The following is a 24,361-nucleotide window of genomic DNA, read 5'->3' as shown; positions in this document are numbered from 1 at the left end:
CAAACAGGGCCTTTCTCGTGGAGGCATGGACTGTGTTGTTGTATGCAAACTCTTCCAGCGGAAGATACTTCTCCCAAGCTGTTTTCTGATCTGCAACATAGCATTTGAGGAGATCCAACACCAATCTCACTTTGCCCATCCATGTGGGGGTGAAAAGCCGGCGAAAAGTCCAGCTTAGTGCCCCAAAAGAGGCTCGTAGTCTTGGGATCTCTATCCCCCACAATGGACTTAGGCATACCATGGTGTTTGAACACTAGTGCCACAAATATCTTGACCATATGCTCATGGTTAATGGTCTTTCTGAGTGGCAAGAAGGGTGCCTGCTTGCTAAACTTGTCAACAATGGTCCAAATAGCATGATTGCCTTGTTGAGTACGAGGCAAATCCATGATAAAGGCCGTTGCAATACTTTTCCATAGTTGTGAGGGAATAGGCAATGGTTGAAGCAAACCTGGAGCTTTTTGCTTGCCAAACTTGACCTTTTGGCATGTGATACATGCACGTACATATGCCTCAATATCCTTGCGCATACTTGGCCAAAAGGAATAGTGCTCAATCATACTTGTCCTGCATATGGAGGAGCATGGCACTCATCCATACCGTTTAGCCTCATGTTTGACACAACACATAGGCAATTATCCTCATGAGATACCCTTCTTTGATTACATAAGAGGCATGTCCATGTGCAGCCACTAAATCAGTCCATATATGCCTAAAATCAGCATCTGTATGGTACAATTCATGCATGGCAGTTAAGTCCCCATGTTAGGCAACTGAGTGTGCAACGCTTTTCTGGACAATGCATCTGCCACCACATTCTTCTTTCTTGGAGTATACATAATCTGAAAAGGAAACATGGATAAGAAGTTTGCCATCCTCATATGCTTCTTCGGAAGCTTTGTTTATATATGCAAAGGCCTTGTACTTCATTTGACACAATCGATCAGTCAAATCTTGATCATAATCCTTGTTGTGCAATCACCTTTCACTTTAGTATCTCCCTCACTCCCTCTCTCTCTCCTTCCATCATAGCCATCACTACCTCCTTCAAACCGCCATAACTAGCAGGCTGTATCAACAATTGGTATCAGATCCACTTCTCGAGGCCAATGCTCTCTGTCAGGCGTGTCTGCATGCGAGGTTTGCTTTCGGCCCTTGCTTCGTCCGATCGCCTTGCCTCCGACGCCCATACCCGCACCTCTGCGCCGCCAGGCCTGGTAGTCTCTGCCCGTTTCCACATCCGTGATCGGTGACACTAGTGCCCATAGAACCACCGCCGCCCCGCCCGTTGGCGGCGCTGCTTTCACAGTAGGCGCAGCTCGCCGTAGCTCAGCCCCATTTATGCCTTACGTGGCATTCGACAGATTTTCGAAAAATCTTGGACCTGTCCGTCCGGCAAAGCTTGTCATTCGTCCAATTAGTCGCCGTTGCTCGTTCCACCCTGCCGTTCGTCTAGTAGCTCGCCGTTGTTGCCGATTCCGCCCTCCAGCTTGCCGTGGCCTGGAGCTCGCTATCGCCTCCGACCGGCCTTGCCTGCCAATTCGTCTTCGCGGCCTATCGCTCCTCCTGTCCGTCCAGCTGCTCTTGTCTGACTGGCCCGTTTCACCTTGTGACTAGGCGGCCTGCCTCGAGACCCTCTCAACACCGTTGCAAATTCAGATGTGGTCCAGGGAGTAAAGTCTCCAACAATCAATAGAAATTGGGGGTTTCCAAATTCAAAGCCAAATTCATCAAATTGAAGCTCTTGCACTTTATAAAAATTAGGGGTTCCTCTAAAAATCAGAGAAATTAACCTGATTGAAGCTTGCAATAGATGGGCTTTTTGTTAAAATCAGCCCTCAGCATTGACATTGAAGCCCCTGCAACAACATTATGGCTCTATCAACCACTACAATCGACAGGTTCTCTGGTGGTGCTGGGTTTCCTACTTGGTAGACCAAGATGCAACTTCTCTTGATGAGGGAGGGCGTCTGGAGCATCATCTCTGGAGATGACGAGTACCTAGGAGCCAACAAACCAAAAAGTAGAAGCTGTGGCGACAACGCAACGACGGAGCTATTGCACTAATCGGCCTTAGTTTAGTAGACACTCTTGTTCATCACATAGACTTCACGCAAACCGCCAAGCAAATTTGGGACAAACGGGAGACTATTTTTGGTAACAAAATCACTAATTCTAAGGTTTTCTTGAAGTTGAAGTTCTATGATTTGAAAATGCTATAGATAATGAAGAATTAAGTGATCCCCTTGCCAAGTTTTAGTCACTAGTTCAACAACTCACTAGCCTTAAGTGTGAGCCTGGTGATGAGGACAAGGTGGCAGTTCTCACCAAAAGTATGGAAGATATTACCCAGTTTCACCAAACCATTGAAGTCATGCACATAGCTTCAACATCATTTGAAGATATGGTAGCCTTACTGCTCGAAAAAGACAGAAGAAACAAGGAAAGTCAAGCAAGCAACAATGTAAACTATGACAGCTTTTGTGGGAGAACATAAGTGGACGACCAACAAGAAGAATCAGTGTTGGTATCGCAAGAGAATGGGGCATAAGGAGGCCAGTTGCTTCAAAAAGATGGAGAAAGAGCAATAGAAACACCACAAAAATCTTGTTGCTGAAGATGAAGAGGAACATGCTGAAGAGGAGAACATATTTGCAGCAATGATCCAAGTATCCCTCAATGAGGTAGACGATGAGTGGGCATTCTAGCTGCCTTTATCAATGTGTGCATCAAATAAGGGTTCCTTGCCTTGGATAGTCCCCCTAAAATTTGATTGTGTCTATGTGTGTTTGCCTTCAGTTTATAAAAGGCTTCCTTTTTTTTTCTCTATCCCAGTCAGGAACCAGGGGGGTGACTAAGTGCTAGCCTCGCGACCTCGGTCTTACCGTGACTACCATGGCACAGGAGGTGCAAATGGTGAGGTAGGGTGGATGGGTAGGTGGTAGCAACTGCTTTTGCTTTTGGGTCTCACCACCTTCGCTCTGAAGGGGGGATTGTTGTGATATATCAATGCCTCAGTGTGTGTGAACAGTCCCTCAAAAGGCTTTAGTGTGTGAACCCACCCTTATATGGATAAGGGTGTATTAAATAAATGTCAAAGGATTTGGCATATTGAAAGGGCTATATATGCAAAGGCCTTGTACTTCATTTAACACAATCAATCAATCAAATCTTGATCATCATCCTTGTCGTGCAATCACCTCTCACTTTAGCATCTCTCTCATTCTCTCTCTCTAAGAGATATATCGGTGCCTTAGTGTGTGTGAACAGTCCCTCAAAAGTTTTAGATGTGTGTAAGTGTGTCATAGTGTGTGAACCCACCCTTACATGGATAAGGGTGCATTAAATAAAGGTCAAAGGGTGAACAGTCCCTCAAAAGGCTTAGATGTGTGTAAGTGTGTCATAGTGTGTGAACCCACCCTTATATGGATAAGGGTGCATTAAATAAAGGTCAAAGGGTTTGGCATATTGAAAGGGCTATATATGCAAAGGCCTTGTACTTCATTTGACACAATCAATCAATCAAATCCTGATCATCATCCTTGTCGTGCAATCACCTCTCACTTTAGCATCTCTCTCTCTCTCTCTCTCCCCTGCCATCATAGCCATGGCTACCTCCTTCAAACTGCCATAGCTAGCAGGCTGTACCAATAATACCTTAGGCTTTGATGATCTATCTTGACCATAAAATCAGCCCCAAGAAGGTAGTGTTTCCAAATAGTCAATGCATGAGTTACATTCAACAACTCCTTCTCATAGATGCCCAAAGAAAACGCGGCATCATGCAAACGACGGCTTTCATAAGCTACGACATGTCCCTTTTGATTTAGGACAACCCCAATGCAACTTCCGGATGCATCACACTCCACACAGAAAGGTTTCTGCAAGTCTGGCATGACTAACATAGGCCCACTCATAATAGCATTCTTGAGTGTAAAGAAAGCCTCGTCTTGCTTTCTTGTTATTTTGAGCGCTTGTATTATGATAATTTTTGTGGTGGGGGAGGAAATGTGTTTTATGGTGGGAGTCTTAAGGGCAAGTAGAGCTTTTTTTTTTTGGCATGTGTGGTTGTATGGTTAGCATAGTTGCTTTCTTTTCATGGGACTTGTCTGAGCATGGATGTGTGGGAGTAGTTACTTCTTGGTAACATTACATCTGTGCAGGTGCTGGTTGCTGTGTGCAGTTGTGCGCAACTCAAAAGTTGAGTGCATCTGCCACTCTGCACTATTGTTGCCAGACATATCTTTGCACAGCTGGGGTGTCGACCGACTGCCACCTTCTCCATGTACACGGCACCCATGAGTTTTAGCATGTTTGGTGGCCATTTTTAACGGTGGATTTGAGTCCTTTGTCTAAGAGTAGGATTGCCTGGGACATTCTTTTCAATGCATGTGCAAAAATATGACGGGATGGTTGCCCATAATACCACCCAGCTACAATGAATGTACACAAAATCTAAAAAAATGCCACCTCATTATGTACTTTTTTTACAAAAAAACTCCTGCATTGATTAAGTAAGAAGTACCTGTTGTCATGTGCACCCCACACTTGGGTGCCATGTTCACATGCAAACATCCAATATCTGCATGTTTTGGGTTAATGATGAGCACGAAGCCCCCGTTTGAGCCCTAGTTTAGGGACATGTCAGCCAGTGGTCATCAATGTAGGCTTTGGTAAGTCAAGGCAGCTGTATGTCCGCAAACCTTGCACAATTTTGTAACCCACTTGAAGTTGACATATGTATAAATGTCCGGCAACTTGTTAGGCCAAGTGCCAGGCTCCAGATATTAACATAGACTAGGTAGGATGCTCAATTCAGGCTGCAGGGTAGTTGGTCAGGAAAACATAGGACTTGTCTAGACTTGCGAGGTAGGTCAGGCAAAAGGCCGGGTGGGTGAGGCAGTAGCAGAAACAGGTCATGGATGTGGCTGGGTAGGTGGTCAAGCAGAGGGGCCCTATATAAAAGGCCCCACCTCTTCCCTTCTTCCTCATTTGATTCCCAGCTGGGGACATGTCCATAGAGCATCTAAAGCATCGAGGAAGGCATCAAATCCAAGATAGTTCAGCACTCCATGTCAAGAGAGGAGCAAAGGCAAGCATTTTTCCATAAATCATTGCTAAACATGGTATTTCTAGAGCGTCACTCAATGGGCAGATTATTCCTGCAAGGAACCTTTTGGAGTAGTAAGGTTGGCTATTGTTGAGTTTGGGTATGAAGGTCAGAGTTTAGTTAAGCAAGGAAGGAGATATCTTTAGGTCAAGGATTTGCATTGTACTCATTTCAACATCATAACAAAGAATATACATTGAAAGGTGGCGGCCCTTCCATGAGTAAAGGGGACCCAGTTTGTCATGTGCATGCACATGGACATGCTCAGGATCCAGAAGGCATCCTAAGGATGCAAGAACAGGTCGGCAGAGCTTTGTGGGTGTTATTGGGCTGGTTGGCAGTAGGGATTATATTTTAGGTATTTTTTACCGGCCGACAGCATTCGGCCACATTTCTCAAGGCCTATAAAAAGGCTCAGCCAAGGACCTTTAGATCATCTCATTCCTTATTGGGATTTGATCATAGACTAGGACTCTTGGAGTCAAGACAAACTTTTGGGCATGCCTAGGGTTGCCAAGAATATGTACCCTTATTGTACTACTGAAAATACAGCTTTCTCCTCTCTCTGTCTCTTCTTTGCGTTTTGCATGAAGATGGTCCTATGAAAGGTCTTGAGGGTTGAAAGAAGACACAGAGCTTCTGCGCATGTGACATTGGCATCAGAGCTTCAGGTTCAGCAATGCTAAACATTGATGGTGTCCTAGATGAAGGTGCACAGTCCAAGGAGAGTAACAGAAGACATGGAAGAAGTTCCGAGGAAGTTGGTTGGTGGTGTTCCACAACACCCAAGGGGAATGGCAGCCTTGTGAGTTGGATGCCACTTGGGGCATACTAGGAAAGGCTTTCAGGAAAACGGTTTCAAGGGATGATGATCATCCAAGGGGTGGAGTGAGGATGCTAGACTCAATACTCAGGAAAAGAAGACCAAAGAAACAGAGTGTGAAGGGCTAGGGGACAAAGTGGAAGAGATGCACGTCTTCATTAGATTTGGATTGGAATTGGAGACATGGTAAGGTTTTCAGTGAAAAGTCTGCGAGGAAGGGAAGGATGACAAGTTGGGGAGTCCATGAGGAGACAAAGGGATGAGGACAATCATCCAGGGTCAGAAGTTGGAATGCAGCATCATCAAGTTTAGCAAAAGGGGATGTCATGTGCATGCACACAGACATGCTTATCCTAGGGCTAATCTGTGAAGGGGCATAGGAGGACCCTGGAAGGCATCCTGACGATGAAAGAACAGGTCGGCAGAGCTCTGTAGATGTTCGTTTAGGGAATGAGCAGGGCATAGGAGGACCCTGGAAGGCACCCTGACGGCAGAGCTCTGTAGGTGTTACTGGGCTGCTCGACAGCAAGGTTATATTTTAGGTATTTTTCTGCTGGCCGACAGCAGTCAGCCAGCATATGTGGTGTCCCAAGGCCTAAAAAAAGGCTCATCAGATCATCTCATTCCTTGTTGGGATTTGATCGTAGACTAGTACTCTTGGAGTCAAGACAACCTTTTGGGCATGCCTAGGGTTGCCAAGAATATGTACCCTTTTTGTACTTTATGAAGAAGGATGGTACAGAAAAGTACATGATGTAGTTTTGTCCTCAATATTTATGAAGCTACTTGGCAAGTAGGAGTACTTGGTTTTGCTGACGGGTCACTGAGAAGTAGTACAACTTCTGCCAACAAGCTAAAGCAAGGAGGGGATGTCACGTCCACGCTGCACTTGGCTGCCACACGTACACATACATATATACTTTATGTGCAAGTTTTGGGTTAGTGATGAGCACTCTGCCCTGTTCTGAGCCCTAATACAAGGACATGTTAGCTAGTGGTTATCAAGGTGGGCTTGATAAGTCCATCCAGGCAATTGTATGTGTGAAAAGCTTGCACAGTTGTGTTGTAACGGAAGTAGGGGGTTTAAAATGCTCGACTATGAATGTAATTAAACAATATATTTAAACACACGCTAACACCGTATAAAATAACCCATTCACATAAACACCATAGCCATTGACCGCATGAAAGCTGAAAATATAAGCTTGCACACTGGGCACCTCATTGGGGCCTGCAATCCAGTGTGGTTCTTTCTATTAGCAAGTTTGATGTCATCTCTTACGGGAGTAAAAGTGAATTTATTGACAATTTGGATGAGCAGGAGTAAAAGTGAATTTATTGACAATTCGGATGATCAGATTACGTACCATATTTTGTTTGTCATTAATTCTTGTTTTTTGGTACAGTTCTTGATCACGTGTTCACTTTTTAACTGAAATCATCATTTAATGATCGTTTAATAACTTTGGGAGATTCAAAACTTCGATTAATAGCATGCCAAACTTGGATTAGCTCTTGAACGGGTCTTGGATGGGCTTGGAATCTCATGTATGGTTGTGGATATGACTTTGGGTGGAAATGGCATGAAAGAGGTCATAATCCTCATGTAGAGCATGCTAAAATTTCAGCCATGGATATGGCTGTTGCAACATCTCCAATTCTGCTGTGTTATGAGAAACAGGAGGGGATAATTTTGCATGTGTCACTTGCTTTATTTTGGGATATTTTTCTCATAGAGCTACCTTATGGATTGCCTCCATAGAGGAGTGTTGATCATAAACATCTCCAATTCTGCTGTTTGATGTGGCACAGGAGGGGAAGTTACTTGCTAAAGTTTCAGATTTTTTTCTTGTAGAGCCACCTTATGGTTTGCTTCCTCAGAGGAGTGTTGATCAACTTGGAGCACAGTAGCTTGTATATCCACGTTTCAGCCCCTGAAATGTTCCGATTTTGTATTCCTTTCTCTTTCATCCTTTTCTGATACTATACTTTCCCATGATGAGAGCTACTTTTGTTAGTGATCATTATGATAATGTCTACGCTATGATTTCTTTCCTTCACTCTCTTAAAAGCAATAATTTGTGTCATGGCAGCCTGGTCCCAGAGATTCCGTTGTCCAATGTTTCATCAAACGGGATAGGATTACGTCAACATACTACTTGTACCTTGGCTTGACTCCAGGTAAGCTTCTTGCCTTGTTTTGGCTTGTGGATGACATCATTATGTTAACTGCGGCCTTAAGGAGAAGACGTGTGTAGTTTTTTTTGGGGGTCTTTTTTACTTTATGAAGGATCTGATGAACCGCTGTTGTTTCATAGAATCTTCAAGACTTATGCCAGACATTAATAATGAAACTGTCTTTTTTCCACGTCTTTTTCTGCAACACACAAACACATGCACGCATGCATACACATGTTATGCACACTTTGTTGCATGCATCACTCCTACCATACTTGTGACAAATGTATGGGCACATGTGACATATCTGGACTGTTATCTACGTAGACAATGTACGTACACAAGATGCAAGACTTGTTATCGAGAAGGGAAGAGGGGAGGGAGTTTGAGAAGGAAAGGCTCAGGGGTAGACTGTAGGGCACAATGCTTATGAAGTGGATATATGAGCCAAATGCAACCACCAAGTCTTGATGAGAAAGTGGCAAAATAAGTTTGAGAAAGAAACCAATATGGATCTGTACCTCTGAAAAGAGCAGAGAAAACAGCTATCTTAGTTCCTTCAAATTGACCTATGAAGCAGGGGCTAATTACTTGTGCTTCTGGGGTAATCAGGTTGGTCATTGTTCAAGTGGCCAACGGAGATTGTGATGGTTTGGGAATGTATACATTTTGGAAGTCTGATATAATCTAGGAGGCTTCAATCAATTTTAATTGAAGGAAGGATGCATGTTAAGTGGGATGGGATATCCATTGAAATGAAAATTATCTTTCGATAAATGGAAAGCCTTACATGTTTGGGGGGTAAAATTTACATCTTTCATCCTCTTAGGATCAAGTTTGGACATGCACCACTTGTCCACTTTATGCATGTGGGATACAATCTGAATCTATGGGATAGACAAGAATGAGATCAGAAGACCCTAGCATAAATTGAAGTACAAAGGACTTGGACCTTTCATAGCTACAGAATTGACACCGCAAGCCTTTTTTTAAAATATGGTGTCACACCTGCATCTCTGAAGGAGGTTGCAATGCCGTCAGAACTCCCCCCCAAGGACCACACTGTGGTAAAAAAAACTGGGGGAGCCTTGAGAGATCTCTGTGTTTCTTCCTCTTTGGCCCCAAAGCAGCCAAAGAAGATGCAATCTCCGACAGGTTCCTCTCTGGCCTTTTCTGAACTCGGTCTTACATCTGCATTGACCAAGGAGAAGGTTGTTGATGCTATCCAAATTCCCACTTGATGGCAGGAATATGAGGGATCTGTGATGAGCTCTACATCCTCCTCCCTTTTTAGCCCCTAGTCGACTGAGGTTAGAAGAAGATGAATTTTTTTGTGCGCAGAAAAAGAGACTTCTATTAAGTATGAATAGAACATACAAAATCACGGCTAGAAGATAGAGCAAAGAATTCTCATCCCAAAATTTATGGTGGTCTCAACCAATCTGGGGCACAATGGTGCCAAGAGAGTTCCGTGGGTGTCAAGAAAACGATCCCATGATCCCACTCCCTCATGAAAACAATGCGCTTTTCTTGTGCAGTTTCTTGTATATGAGCCCATGTGGCCATATACAAGAAAACGATCCCATGATCCCACTCCCTCATGAAAACAATGCGCTTTTCTTGTGCAGTTTCTTGTATACAAGCCCATGTGGCCATAAAAGTGTGAATAATATCTCCCCACATAGTACAAATGCACTGAGTGTCGCTCATATCTGAATGCCCTCTAGAGCCTTTGTGCATCTGCCCTCTAAATTTGCCAAGTTGTTAAATACAATCATCTTGGAAGTGGTATCACTCCTTGTCACAAAATTCCTTATAGCTTCTATTTTTCTACTGTTCTTGTGTGGCATGTGGAGCTTGACATGACATACATGTATGGCTGGTGTAGCCTGACATGGTGTGTTTGTGTGGCATATGGAGCCTGACATGACAGTACATGTATGGTTGGTGTAGCTTGACATGATAGTATATGTGTGGCTTGTGGGGCCTGACATGGTGTACATGTATGGCCCATGGAGCCTGACATTATGAAATTCTCTGGGACTAGCTATCTTGGAGATCTTTTGTATTTTTGTTCTGGGAAGGTTCTGGAAGGATCATGAGCCTTGGACATTTTATCGGATACAACTGAGCAGATGGGTGTTTCTTCCAATCTAGCTGCGCTCATGTGTGTGCATGGCTTTGATTTTATCTTTGGATGAATTGTCTTGTTTGCCTGGACAATGTCTGAGATTTTTGCCTGTGTTGTCCATGGGACCGGGGATGCCTGCGCACCCTGTGGACGTGTATGTGCACACCTGTTTGGGACTGACAGGTGGTCTACATGTGTTTTGCAGGTGGTAAGTATTCCCAAAAACTCAATTTACAGCTTTACGAGTCCACATGCTAATAATTATGGGTGTAGGTTCACACACACTTATAAGTGGCCGAACAGTTTTTGCAGTTGTGGGCAGCCTTTTCTCACCATCCATCACGACGGAAACCATCCAGGTGTATGGTAGAAGTTGGTCGACTTCTCGTGGGAGCTTTCTTGCTGTTGGCCGACTGTTTATAGCTCTTAAAAAGCTGCTGGTCAGGGCACAAAATATAGGGGAGAAAGCTAGCTGATGGGAGGAAAAAGTCATCTTTTGCTGATCGGAGTCTTCCTCGAATGTGTGATGCTACTAGACGACCCCTTCTGTGGCTTCTGAGAGCTGGTCGACTGTTGCTAATAGCCCTATAAGGCTGGTCGACTAGTTCTATGAGCCAGAAAGGAGGAAGATGAAGATGCAGAGCTGTCGCGGGCTGATGTGGGAGTGCTGTGGGCTGTCCATGGTTGTCCTACATATGCTTTATGCCGGGAATGATCACTTGTGCTGAGAATTTGTTAGCAAACTCAGTTTATGTTATGTTTTCTTGTTTTCATATTGTATTGGAAGAAACAGGTGCAGCCAGTGGTAAACCCTGGTCACCCGCAAAGTTGTATTGGAAGCAGACTCCTTTTTGGTAATCTAACCATCGTGTCCCTGTCTCCCTTGCTTTTGCTCTTGATTCTTTTGTCATTCTATCCTTCCTAGGATCCCAACTCGTTCTGCCTCGGTTCCTTCCAAAGGCTTCCATACTGCTTTCGATGATCGGCCCATACATCTACCAACTTGCAAAGCCTAGACAAAGATAACAGTCCCGAGGTGGCACATACAAAGATGCATGTTGAGGAATTGAAGAGAGGTTGTTGGCACTAGACATCCTATGGGGGAAATTGATCTCTATATAGTGACTAGTAACCTAAAACAACAAGAAGAGCAAAGAAGGATATGTTGGAGAACAAGCCTTATCCAAGTAACAAATGGCAAGTGTGTGAACAGCCTCTAAAAAGGCTTCATATGTATGTGTGTGTGTGAACCCACTCCTAGAGGGACACACATAAATATCTAGATATTATACTTGCACTGCCCTAAGCAGTGACGTCATATAGGAGAAGCTCTAAGCCTATAAAAGCATTGTACTTGAGTGAAGCAATACAACACAAGTCACATCATTTGAGTCATGCAAATCTCTCTCTTAATTTGTGCATTGTCTTTCTCTCTCTTCTCTCTCTTTGTCTCTTTGCTCCAATGCCACAGCCATGTTTTAGTACAAGCCACCATAGCTTGTGCACTAAGCAGCTAACCCTAGGCCATAATTTAATAGTTGCCGCTACAACTGAAGCAGCCAAACCAGCCGCTGTGCACACGCTACCCCCACATTGTAGAGCCAACACTAGGTTGTAGAAGCCAAGAAGAACTTCACCCAGCCATGCTGCCTTGACTGCACTCTTCGTGGACCCCTTTTGGGCCTTTGTTTGAAGGGTGTAACCTTTTTGTAAATGTTTATTTTCACACACAATACACTTGTGTATATATATATATTTGGTATCAGAGCAAGGTTCAAGTGTTGATGACTTGTGACCTGTAGAACGTTGGTTCTTTCTCTCTCGCTTGTTGTCTATTTGACTAGGTGCAAGTGGTGCTGTGACCAACAGGCGGTGTTGTGACCAAGCTAGTCAAAGCTCTGCTGTGTAGGGTGGCTAGCAAGCAGTGCAAGGAGTGCTGTGGCAAGAGGCAACAGAAGCGTGGCAGCAAGTGTTGCAAAGTAAGTGGCATCAGGCTAGACACCTAGGCTAGCAGGTGTCGACACAAGCGTGGCTAAATGCTATAGAGTAGGTGTGGGAGCAGCAAGCAGGTGTAGACCAGCAGTGCATCAAAGCACATCATCATATCAGCATGCAGCGATAGCTTTAGCGGGCGGTATAAGTCAATGGTGCTTGTGGTGGCTGTGAGCGGCGAATCGGCTGAACAGGGCGCTGCACTAGCAGAAGTGGGTGGTGCAATCGACGGCAGTGGCGGATCTGAGCGTTGCATGGGTTGAGCTGGTGGTTTAGGGTCTTGCATAAGCAAGAATTGACACACGTGGAAGTAAGTGCTCCTACAGCAAGTGGTGGTGAAGGGAAGCTACGGGTTGTGCATAGGTGGCTCCGACATTGGCAGGATAGGTCTCCATACTTGCAAGCACACATTACAGTGTTGGGATACGTGCTCCCGTACTTGTGTTTGCAGTTGCGCAGTGTGGTTTTTGCATTGTGGAGCAACGATGGCTCAGGCAAAGGATGTATTTGGGGTGCTCACCCAAGAGGACAAGTTGGATAGAACCAACTACTCGTTATGGAGTTCTATGATTCGGAATGTGTTGGTAACCAAAGGGCTGTGGGATATCGTTTGTGGGGGAGATGCACGCCCACCAACAATTGAGCCAGCTATACCTCCTAGAAATGCAACGCTAAGGGTTTGAGGTGTTGATGCACATGTTGCAATCCCTCCTACTACATATGAAAAAAGGAGATGGGATTCCCATGATGCACATGCGACATCCTTGATAGCATTGTTTGTCAAGAGATCTATTATACCACATGTATGGTCATGCAGATCTGCAAAACAAGCATGGGACACACTAGATAACATGTATCAAACAAGGAATGAGGCAAGGGTTGCATATCTCAAAGGGAAGCTTGATATTCTTGAGATGCATGGGGGAGATTCTATGACAAAGCATCTTACCAAGGTCAAGGATTTGAGGGAACAACTGCTAAACATTGATGAAGTTATATCAGATAGGCAGCTTGTTACTAATACTCTGAATCTTAATCTCTCAATGAGAGGTGGTAGGGATCCAATCACTTTTGATGAGCTTGTGGGCTTGCTTTTACAAGAAGAGTAAACAAGGGCCGACCGTACTCATGGTGGTGAACATGCTTTCGCAATGAAAGACAAAGGGAAGTCCAAGGCTGACTTCAAGAAGTCTTCTTCTAAGGGTGATCTTCAGCCAAGGGTTAGGCGTCTAAGAAGAAGAAGGGTAAATGTTACTTTTGTCGTCACGAGCTTGGACACGATATCAATGAGTGTCGTAAAAGGATTGCTCAAGAGAAAGACAAGAAGAAGGATTCTAGCAAGGAATCTAGGAATGTGGCTGATGCATCCGAGGGTAAACAAGAAAATTCAGCCAACCTTGCGGATGACGATTTGGTGTTTTCGGCCATGGAAGAGATCAATAATGATGTTTCTGTATCTAGTGATGCATCTCTCAGTGCTTCTGAGAAGAGTTCTCATATTTAGTACATGGACAATGGTGCTATGCGTCACATAACATCTAGGAGTAATGTTTTCAGCTCTATGCAATTTGTTTTAGGTCATCGGAGTGTCTCTTGTGGATCACTTAACATATCTTGTTAAAGGTATAGGCAAGGTGCCTTTGGTATTGGCCAATGGGAAGTAGAGTTGCATGAATGATGTGTTGTTTGTGCTAGGCATAAAGAAGAACTAAGTATCAATGTCTTCTATTGCAAAGCAAGGTATGCATGTGGAGTTTGTGGGTGAGAAATGTCTCATCAAGGATCCTAAGACAGAGTTCCAGGTTGTATCCATAGGTTCACTTCGCAATGGTTTGTTTAGGTTTGATACCTATGATGACAAACAAACACATCAAGTATGTTCAATTGCATGAGATGCAAATGCAATGAAGGCAGCTGAATTATGGCATGCCAGATTTGGGCATGTAAATTTCAGAAGTTTGATGCTTTTGCAAAAACATAATATGATGGAATGTATGCCTCATATAGAGATTCCATATGATCATGTTTGAGAAGGTTCTATTCTTGGCAAAATGCATAGAAAGCCATTCCCAAGGGATGGTTCAATGAGAGCTAATAGCAAATTACATCTTATTCATGGTGATGTTTGTGGTCCTATGATGACACCATCTTTGGGCGTAAGATGCTTGGTACAATAAGAAGCCAAGAGTGGACTATTTATGTGTGTTTGGTTGTCTGGCATATGCACATGTACCTCAAGAGAAGAGATCAAAGCTAGATGATAAAGCTATGAAGTGTATCTTTTTGGGCTATAGTAGTGACAGTAAGTGATACAGGGTATATGACCTTGCTACTCACAAAGTGCTTACTAGTAGAGATGTTATCTTTGCTGAAAATTCAGGTCAGCCCCTCTCTACTACACATAAACTAAGTGTTGGAAGCCTAGGGGATATGTATCATCATCATGTGACTTATCCACATGCTGAAAATTCTGGACAGCAGGATATAGGACAGCATATGCCTCAGAATGATGTGCAAAATCAGCCCATTGGGCAGCCCAAGATGCCTATAGGTGTTGAAGAAGCTATACGAGAAGATAGGACAGCCATACAAGCGGCTAAATCAGTCCCTAGATGGCTGATTCGTACCCTTGAAGATAGCAAACTTTCAGCTCCTTTGGAAAGCAAGACAAGGGCAGGCAAAGAGGTGAACCAAGCAGGCATGAGGGTGACTATGCTTGTATGATTCAGAGGAGCTAGCTTCTTATGAGCAGGCTCAAGGCAATGAGCATTGGGAAAAGGCCATGCAGGATTAATATAGTTCCATTATCAAAAATGGTACATGGGAACTTGTTGACTCATCTCATGGTAAAAATGTTATTGGTACAAAATGGGTGTACAAAGTCAAACGGAAGCTAGATGGATCTATTGAGACAGATTCAAAGCAAGGCTTTTTGCTAAGGGATATTCTCAAGAGAAGGGAATAGACTATGAAGAGACTTTTGCCCCTACGTCAAAAGATGACTATGGTGATCTTATGGAAGAGGTCTATGTGCATCAACCTCTTGGCTTTGTGGTTGTAGGTCATGAACACAAAGTATGTCTTTTGAAAAAGGCACTTTATGGCCTTAAGCAGGCACGAAGAGCATGGTATGCAAACATACATGCACATTTGAGCAGCCATGGGTTTCATAATAGTCCAACTGAAAGTACTCTGTATGTGCACATTGATGGTACCGACATAGTGACTATGTTGATGACATAATCTTGATAGGTAGTAATCAGCAAAAAAATTCAGATTTCAAGGTTGAATTACATAGGGCTTTTGAAGTATCAGATCTTGGCCAGTTGCACTTTTACTTGGGTATTTAGTTTATGCAGACAAATGGTGGCATTATTATGTCTCAATCTTAGTATGTAAAAGGGTTTTTGAAGAGGTTTGGCATGCAAACCTATCTCTACTCTAGTTGAGACAGGTAAGAGACTTAGTAGCTTTGATGTGGGGATATTAATCTTATCTATTGTCCATCACAAGACAATGTGGGAGATCTCTTCACCAAGGCGCTTCTTGAGAGAAGTTCAAAGCTTTCCGCAAAGTTTTGGGCTTGATTCTGTTTGGGGATTGATCTATTGTGTACTTACATATTTCCACTGGAGCTCGGGGGGGTGGGGACTTGTAGAAGATTTATACATTTCGTAGTGGACATGTATGTAGGAGTTGGGCTTTATTAAAGCTAGGCACAATAGGCATTAGTTAGATGGTTTTTAACCGTATAGCCAATCTTAGCTATTTTTATAGGGATACTTGGCACACTCTTCTCGGACCCCCTTTTGGGCCTTTATTTTAGGGGTGTACTGTAAAACCTTTTTTGTTAATTTTGATTCTCACACACAATACACTTGTGTGAGCTTCTTCGACCACCAACTCTCTGTGTGCATGTCGACTCTTTGCCTTCTTCCATTGTCTTCAAGCTCTCCATTGCCCTTGATTTCACCAACAGCTTCTTGCTCAACCAAGAAATGCATGAATTGCTCAAAAGAAAGCAATTCCCAATAGTGGACACCAACAACCAGCCCAATCAGAATCATTGAAAGCATGTAGCTGAATATCACCCCCCTTGGCATAAAGCAATAACAAGTGCCCTGTAAGTAATGGAAAACATGCTCAACAACAGCCTAGTACTTGGGCTATGCATAAATCTGCTCAACTGTGAGACCCCAAACTGAATGACTGGTCTCGTATTGCATAGATAAAGCAAGTACCCAACAGCTTGGCTGTAGATCATGATATCAAATTGCTCACCTAGATCTTGGAGGCGAAGCTTAGCACCCATCTCAATTGGCGTGGAACTAGGCTTGCAGTCTTTAAGATTGAACCTCTTTAGTAAAACCCTTGAATGTACTTTGATTGCAACAAAACAATGCCATCATCACGCCGAAAAAATTGAATGCGTGAGTAATAATGCAACGGACCTAGACTTGTCATCTGAAATGACGCATGTAATTCAACTTTGAAAGCTTAAATTTGACCATTAGGCCTCAAATCCTCTCCATCCTTCCAAACATAGAGAGTCCCATAATGTACTTGGATTGCAACAAAACAATGCCATCATCAAACTAAAAAAATTGAATGCGCAAGTAATAATGCAACGGACCCGGACTTGTCATCTCAAATGACGCATAGCTAAAATTTGATCATTTGGGCCTCAAATCCTCTCCGTCCTTCCGAACATAGAGGGTACTCTTAGCCGGACTATTTTGAAACCTGTAAGCAATCAAGTATGCATGTATCAAGCTCTAGGAGCTTGCTTGAGGCCATAGAGTGCCATTCTCAACCTTTACCTTGTGTTCTTGACCAAGCATCACAAAACCAATGGGCTGCGAGACATACTTTCTCATGCAAATCCCCATTAAGAAAAGCGGTTTTGATGTCCAATCAATGCATTTTCAATCTTAATAAGTTGCCAATGCATTGTGCAATAACACACTTGTTGGTAGTGATGCGTGGAGTGGGAGCAAAGGACCTGTCATAATCAATGCCCTTTTGTTGAGCACAATCCTTTGACACAAGTCTTGCTTTGTACCTATCAATGGTACCAGCATACTTTCTTTTGAGTTTGAAAACCCACTTCATGCCCATAGGGTAAGTGAGCCAATTCCCAAGTGTCATTACGCTGTATGGAACGTCTGCATGGCACTTTTCCAATGCTGATTTTCCTGTGCATCTGCATAAGATACATGCTCCTCATCATTGCACAACACACTGATATGGCATAATCAACATAGTTATTGGAAGCATTTTGACAACCAAATCTAGTCCTCCGAGAGAGTGGAGGTGTGAGTCGGCTGTCTTGCAAAGTTTGCAAGAGCCATCTGGGGACATTGCTTGCTTCTTGTTTGGCTGTCCTCTCATCTTGATACAAGCATGAAACACCTCTAGTCTTGTATGTGAAAATCTGATGCATCTAAGGGTTCCCTTAAGGAAATCCCAATTAACTCTATCATATGCCTTCTCAAAGTCCAACAATAAGATGGCCAGGGGCTGGTAGCTTTCCTTAGCCTATTCAACCGCCCCCCAAAAAGAGAAGATATTATAAAGATGCCTCTTCCTTGAAGGAACCCATTCTGCATATCAAGAATCACAACTTGCAATACTGGCTGCAACCTCATGCTTACTGCCTTGGCAAGTATTTTGTAAGCAGTTCCAAGCAATGTGATAGGCCTCCATTGGCCGAAGTCATTTCCAGATTTTAACCCAGCAATGATGCAAATACCAAGATTATCATGGTAACACGTTAGATAAATAACCTCTGTGTCCACTTCTTAATCTTGAGCTAATTTTGCTTGGTAGAAAGCATTTCAAGAAATTCCCGATCGCTGATTCCCAAACCAAGAGAAGGCCCCCAGCCGGTCGCCGGGGGGGGGGGGGGGGGGGGGGGGGGGGTGGGGGTGGGTGGGTGGATGGGTGGTAATAAAGTGCAGGATCCATGTTGGACATGCCCCACAAGTATGTTGATCCGCCAATTGGAGTGAACATCCTTTCCAGCCGTTAAGAGAAAAATGTGATGGAGATAAGTGTTCATCTCTAGCACACAATGATGCAGCTGATTAATATGTCGTGGTATAGTGGTGTCCCCAAGATTTGGATCCAATAACTCCACTTTCAGAGGGGTAAAGCTCAAACCACTAGGCTAATGCCTTGGGGACTCTTTGTTTCTGCAGCCCTTGCTTTTGTAAATCTTTGTAAATATACATGGGTTTGTATCTAATATCTATGTTTTCACTTCCAGGATATATTACAGGGTTTGATTTGGTGTTTTGGGTTTCATAACTGGCATGTCTAACATAAACATGGGTTTTGTGGCCTCATTTACAGCTTTGGTTGAAAACGGAAAGTTCCTTTTGGCAGCAAGGAGGTTCAGGCGAGCCACCAGCTCAGACTATATAATCTCTCTAGATGCGGCTGATATGTCTCGAGGAGGTGACACCTATGTGGGCAAGCTAAGGTAAGTCTTGGCCAACAAGCAGATAGAATTCTGTTTTTGCTTCCATTTCTCAAAATCTTTCGTTATTGCTTGCTGTATCATGAATACTATACGTGACCTGAATTATGCAATGTCAATCACCTGCCTAGCATTTGTATGGCTTTTGCAATGAAGATGCTATTCTTATGGAAATCAAGGAGATTTTAGGAGTTCTTGTGAGCATGTAAGGGCTCTTTTGATCTCATAAAAGCCCTTAAGAGCTTGAGAGAACCCAAAGGAGCCCTTTAACTTTTCAAAACAGCACTTGTCTCGAAGAAAAAATATATAATCTAGTTCTCGCAATGTGTCTTTCAGGTCAAATTTTTTAGGCACAAAGTTTACCATATACGACAGCCAACCTTCTCATCTAAGTGCAGTTGCTTCTATCAATCGACCAGGCAAGCGGGCTGGCTCAAAACAAAATGCACCTCGAGTTCCAGCTGGGGCCTTCGATGCTGCTCACATTTCTTATGAGCTGAATGTTTTAGGTACAAGGGGACCCAGGCGGATGCAATGCACTCTCTATTCAATTCCAGTCTCTGCTGTGGAGGAGGGGGGGAGTGCTCCCACGCCTACTGATTTCTCAAGCTCTGTTGATCCTTCCTTCTCTTCATTCTCACTTCTTAGGTCTAGGACCACGGTAATAGATTCTACTTTAACTGAAGCTGAGCTGGTTAGCAGTGAAGATGCCCCATTAATGTTAAAAAATAAGTCACCAAGATGGCATGAGCAGCTGCAATGTTGGTGCCTGAATTTCAAGGGGCGGGTTACGGTTGCATCAGTGAAAAATTTTCAGCTCGTGGCAGCCATAGAGCCTGCCCAACAAGGTGCCCAAGAGGAGCAAGACAGGGTGTTATTACAATTTGGTAAAATTGGGAAGGATATGTTTACCATGGATTATAGATACCCATTGTCTGCTTTCCAAGCATTTGCCATATGCCTGAGCAGCTTCGACACAAAATTGGCACGGGAATAAGTGGGTGCACATTTGCAAGTGCCTTGGATTTACTTCGTCCTGTATCAAACAGATGATAGTACCTTACCAAAATGGTTTTGGTCTAGCAAATATAGGCTTCTATGTACATATAGCAGGTGGATATGGGAGCAAGGCAAAGAGGAACCTGTTATGTGTAGCAGTGGCGAGACCATTCAAGTGATAAATGAAACTTCTTCTTGTCATCACATTCGAATAATTCTCATTGGTCATCATCCTTTGGGAAGGCTTTGCTCTCTCTGTGTGTGTCTCTCTCTCAATTTAGTGGCTTATGCATTGGGCTCATCTCCAATTGAAATCCTGGTCCCTTTACTTTGGTGCTGTTGCATGGATTTTGTCTGCTGGCTTGGCTATGATGTTAAAGACCCCCAAATGCCACTTCTTCAATTTGGTCTGCAAAGCAGATGAGATGAAAAGCTCACCCCTATCTTAATTGCATACAATTTGCAGGCTTTACATTGTCACTCGTTTAAGAGGGGAAGTGAGAAAAAAATTTGGCCCTTATACCCCTTGTTTAAAACTGCTATAGAGTTCTCCACTTACCATTTCTCCGCTGTGCGAGGCTAAACATTCGTGGGAAGCAAACATATCTTTTATAAAACATAGGGCAAATGGGAACCTAGCAGTTTGATAAAAGAGAAAGCTAGGCATTGGCTTTGTCATCCAGTTGTGCAATGCATCAAAAATTATGTAGCTTAAGAAGATGGCAAGGTAGGACCTTCTCTATGAACTCGTGTTTTCCTTAACATTTGTGATGAGTTTGTTCCCAGTTGTGCTTCAACATGTTACCTCTTTAGGAAGGTGGCCAGAGCTTAGAGCTTAGGCCTTGAACGACCATTTTTTGTGTTGAGCAGCTGTGGATTGCAACTCACCATACTGACCAGTCCATGTACACACAAGAAGGTTGTATTGAGGCAGTTCATGTTAAGCAGTATTACCCTCGCAGCATTTTGGTAAGTTTGAGCATAATTACAAGTTTCATGAAAACAAAATGCCACCTTTCGAATCGCTCGCGTGCACAGCGTACACAGTTATATCGGAAGCAGACTTGTAATGTGTCTTTACACAATAATATACCACGAAGTTTCACATGAGAGAGAGAGAGAGAGAGAGAGAGGCCTCCACACATTATGCTAAAATTATGTCAATATTATTTATAGCATTTAAAAGTACTCAAAATGAGATAGTACACGAGGATGATTCTCGAGGGGCTGGGCCACCCTTCAAATTGATAGGTTTAAGAAATGTAATGCCCTTGTTTTCAAATTGATGTGCCCTAAACATCGGTGCACATAATGGCAGAAAAAGCATTACAAATGTCGAAGAAATCAAATGATGTGCTAAAAAACTACACATGCATACACACAAAACACATACCTCACAAAGAGCGTGCCGAAGGGTAATGACCATCCCATACCCTTCGAACCAAACACAAGAGGCAATTGTTGTTGTGCTTTATAGGGAGGGGTATATTAAATGAGACTGGTGCACATTATGGCAGCTTTTCGATGGTAGATGTCCGAGAAATCAAATGATGTGCCACAACTAAATAGACACACACCACACACACACACAAACATACACATACTCCAATTTTAACTTTTTACACTTGTTTAGTAATGTAAGTATTTGTTTATATATATTTGAAGTGTCTACCTTACATGTACATGCATGTGCATTCACACACTTACTCCCTTGAATGCTTTAATTGATCCCACTTTTTCCCTTCTATATTGCTTAAACTTTAGCATGCGCGCACCCACCCACCCATTGACCTGCACATTTTTTTTAACCCCCTCCTCCCACACACGCACTCACGCTCACATCATACTGCCATTAATTTTAAAACTATTTTAAACTACATTTAATGTTGAAATTATTTTCATTGATTTTACATACTTTTTTACATATCGACGTCCTTAAGTTTAGGTTTTAATTATTTATTAGATAATAAAAAAACTATGATATCCATATGTAAATTTATGTAGATATTCTAAATAATCAAGTCTTTGTAAATCAATATATATATATATATATATATATATATATATATATATATATATTGTGATAATTATTCTCCATAGTCATAACATAAGCTTGGTAAATAGATCAGAAGAACATAAAAAGCAAACTATGCACGACAAAAGGGTGGGTTCAATCTCCTCCCATGCAGTACGTTTTCTCACGCATGTATTTATTTATTAGCTAAAAAAGTGCTCAAAAATAGCTTGATACATTTCACTTTGGGCTATTAATATCAAAAAGTAACTGGTCCTTAAGCTTGGCTATTACATTCAAATTGTAGCAATTTAATTAACTGAAACTATGGGCGAGTGACCATTAGTGCACACCAAAACTCGATGGTCGTGTACCGACCAAAAATCCATCGCACCCACGCTACTCTATGCATTGATCTGCTCGCCAAAAACACAAGACATCAAATCTTGCTTATCTGCTCACCAAAAACACAAGACATCAAATCTTGCTTATCTGCTCATCACAGTGCGACCACTGCTCCACATTCTCGTGCGTGGCTAGTCACGACCGTGTGGCAAATAGGCGTATTATAAATACTACATAAAAATATCAATTAATTTCACAATTCACATTTTTATAACATGCCACGGGGTTAAAAAAGCAAGTGTTCTCAGTTGTGTAAAATAAACCAAAAGCAAGGGTGGCCAATCTCATGCTATACTGCTGCTTAAGTTGGTGAATTGGCACTAAATTAACGTGTTGCCTCAGTCGGTGAATCGGCACTAAACTAACATGATGCCTCAATTAGCGAATTGGCGCTAAATGAATGTGCTGTCTCAGTCGGTAAATCGGCACTAAATCAACGTGCTGTCTCAGTTGACGAATCGGCACTAAATAAATGTGCTGCCTCAATCGGCGAAACACCAAATCATGTGGAAGAACTATGACACTGCCTTAGTTGGGGAATCCGTCTTCATAAAAGAATCAATCTGAATGTGAGTGGTATGCCAGAATCAAGTGTCGGTAGTGCGGGGTAAGCGATGTTTCAAGAATCCAGTGTGATTCCTCAATAGAATGATTCTTATACTTCACCAAGTAACGATGATACACAGTGCCAGTACGGGTGGTTGTTTAGTCATGGTCAGTAATACTTTCAGGTACTAGAACTTCAGAGTCATTCTCGAGGAGAGGAGATTCATCAATAACAAGGTTAACAGGAGTGGGGCCTTTAAAGGGTCTCAATAAACTAATGTGAAATGAGTTATGTATCTTCCAGTGAGTGGGAATGCCCAAGCAGAATGCATTTTTATTGATTTGTTGGATAATTGTGAACGGTTCATAAAATCTAGGAGCCAACTTGATGTTAGGATACTTGGTAATATTCTTTAAGCGTCTTTTCTCTATGTGCGAAGCCAAACTAGATCATTTTCTTTGAATTTCATAGGTTGTCGTTTCTTGCTGGCTTGAGCGGTGTATTTCAATTGTGCTCGCTTAATAGATTCAGTGACTTCAGCTATAGAATAGTAGCATGGTCATGAGCTGAAGTGTCAGCAGAGCTGGAACATCACTAGTTATGGTAGAGACATGAATGAGAAGTTTCTTGCTATAGACAATTTCAAAGGGAGCTCGACCAATAGCCAAATGGGGAGATATTCTTTGTAAGCAAATTGAAGTAGAGGCGAATGTTGATCCTAATTAGAGGGTCGGTCAATAGTGTAGGATCTAAGAAGATCCATAATAGTGCCATTGGTAGCTTCAGTCTAACCTTTGCTTTCTAGATGGAAAGCGGATGTAAAGTCCATTTTAGAACCTAAGTTCTTGAATAAAGCAACACAAAAATGATTGCAAAAATGGCCATCTCGGTCAGAGAGAATGACTTTGGGAAAGCCATGGTGAGGAAACATAGTCTTAAATGAATAGCTTAGCAGCTTGAGGGGTAGACAAGGTCTTCTTGCAAGGTACAAAGTATGCTTGCTTGTTAAATCTATTAACTATGGTCTATATCATGTCATTATGAGAGGACGTAGTTGCCGAACCAGTAATAAAGTCCATTGAAATCTCTTCCCATGGACCTTTGGGAATAGGTAGGGGTATTAAAAGACCAAAGATTTACCATGATGGCATTTAATTCTTTGACAAACAATATATTCAGACACAAATTTTGCAATGTCATGTTTCACGTCGGACCAAAAGAAATATTCTTTACATGCAGCTAATGTGGATTAAATTCCTCTATGTTTTATGAAAATGTGAATTGTGGAATTAATTGATATTTTTATGTTATACTTAAGGTACTCTCATTTGCCGCACGGTCGTGATTGGCTATGCGCGGCGAGAGCATGGAGCAGTGGTGGTTGCATCGTGATGAGCGGATAAGCGAGATTTAATGTGTCTTGTGTTTTTGGTGAGAAGACCAGTGTACGGAGTAGCGTGGGTGCAATTGATTTTTGGCCGGTGCACGGCCTTCGGGTTTTGGTGTGCGCCGATGGTTGCCCACCTATATTTTCATTTAATTAAATTGCTATAATTTGAATGTAAATAGCCAAGCTTGGAGACCAAGTTACTTTTTGATATTAATAGCCCAAAGTGGAATGTATCAAGCTATTTTTGAGCACTTGTTTTTTGGCTAATAAATAAATACATGCATGAGGAAG

At 42.7% G+C, this 24,361-nt stretch overlaps 1 protein-coding gene across 2 annotated transcripts in view; it reads left to right on the top strand.

The window, feature by feature from the left end:
- Positions 1-19,915, top strand: part of LOC147613250 (tubby-like F-box protein 6) — a 68,148-nt gene extending 48,233 nt beyond the window's left edge. Inside the window, exons 3-6 of one of the 2 annotated variants that reach the window (XM_086782529.1) lie at positions 8,027-8,114; positions 18,589-18,718; positions 19,052-19,134; positions 19,225-19,915. In XM_086782529.1, coding sequence (XP_086638655.1) covers positions 8,027-8,114; positions 18,589-18,718; positions 19,052-19,134; positions 19,225-19,712 — 789 coding nt within the window. In that variant the 3' untranslated portion in view covers positions 19,713-19,915. Of the gene's footprint in view, positions 1-8,026; positions 8,115-18,588; positions 18,719-19,051 lie in introns of both variants that reach the window. The other variant, XM_086782528.1, reaches the window with a different exon arrangement.
- The last annotated feature ends 4,446 nt before the right edge of the window (positions 19,916-24,361 follow it).

Source organism: Cibotium barometz, chromosome 44, assembly GCF_041138505.1.
Source record: "Cibotium barometz isolate CiBa-2024 chromosome 44, ASM4113850v1, whole genome shotgun sequence".
Lineage (NCBI taxonomy): Eukaryota > Viridiplantae > Streptophyta > Polypodiopsida > Cyatheales > Cibotiaceae > Cibotium > Cibotium barometz.
Note: the sequence above shows the minus strand (reverse complement) of the source record. Positions and strands in the feature narration are given on the sequence as shown.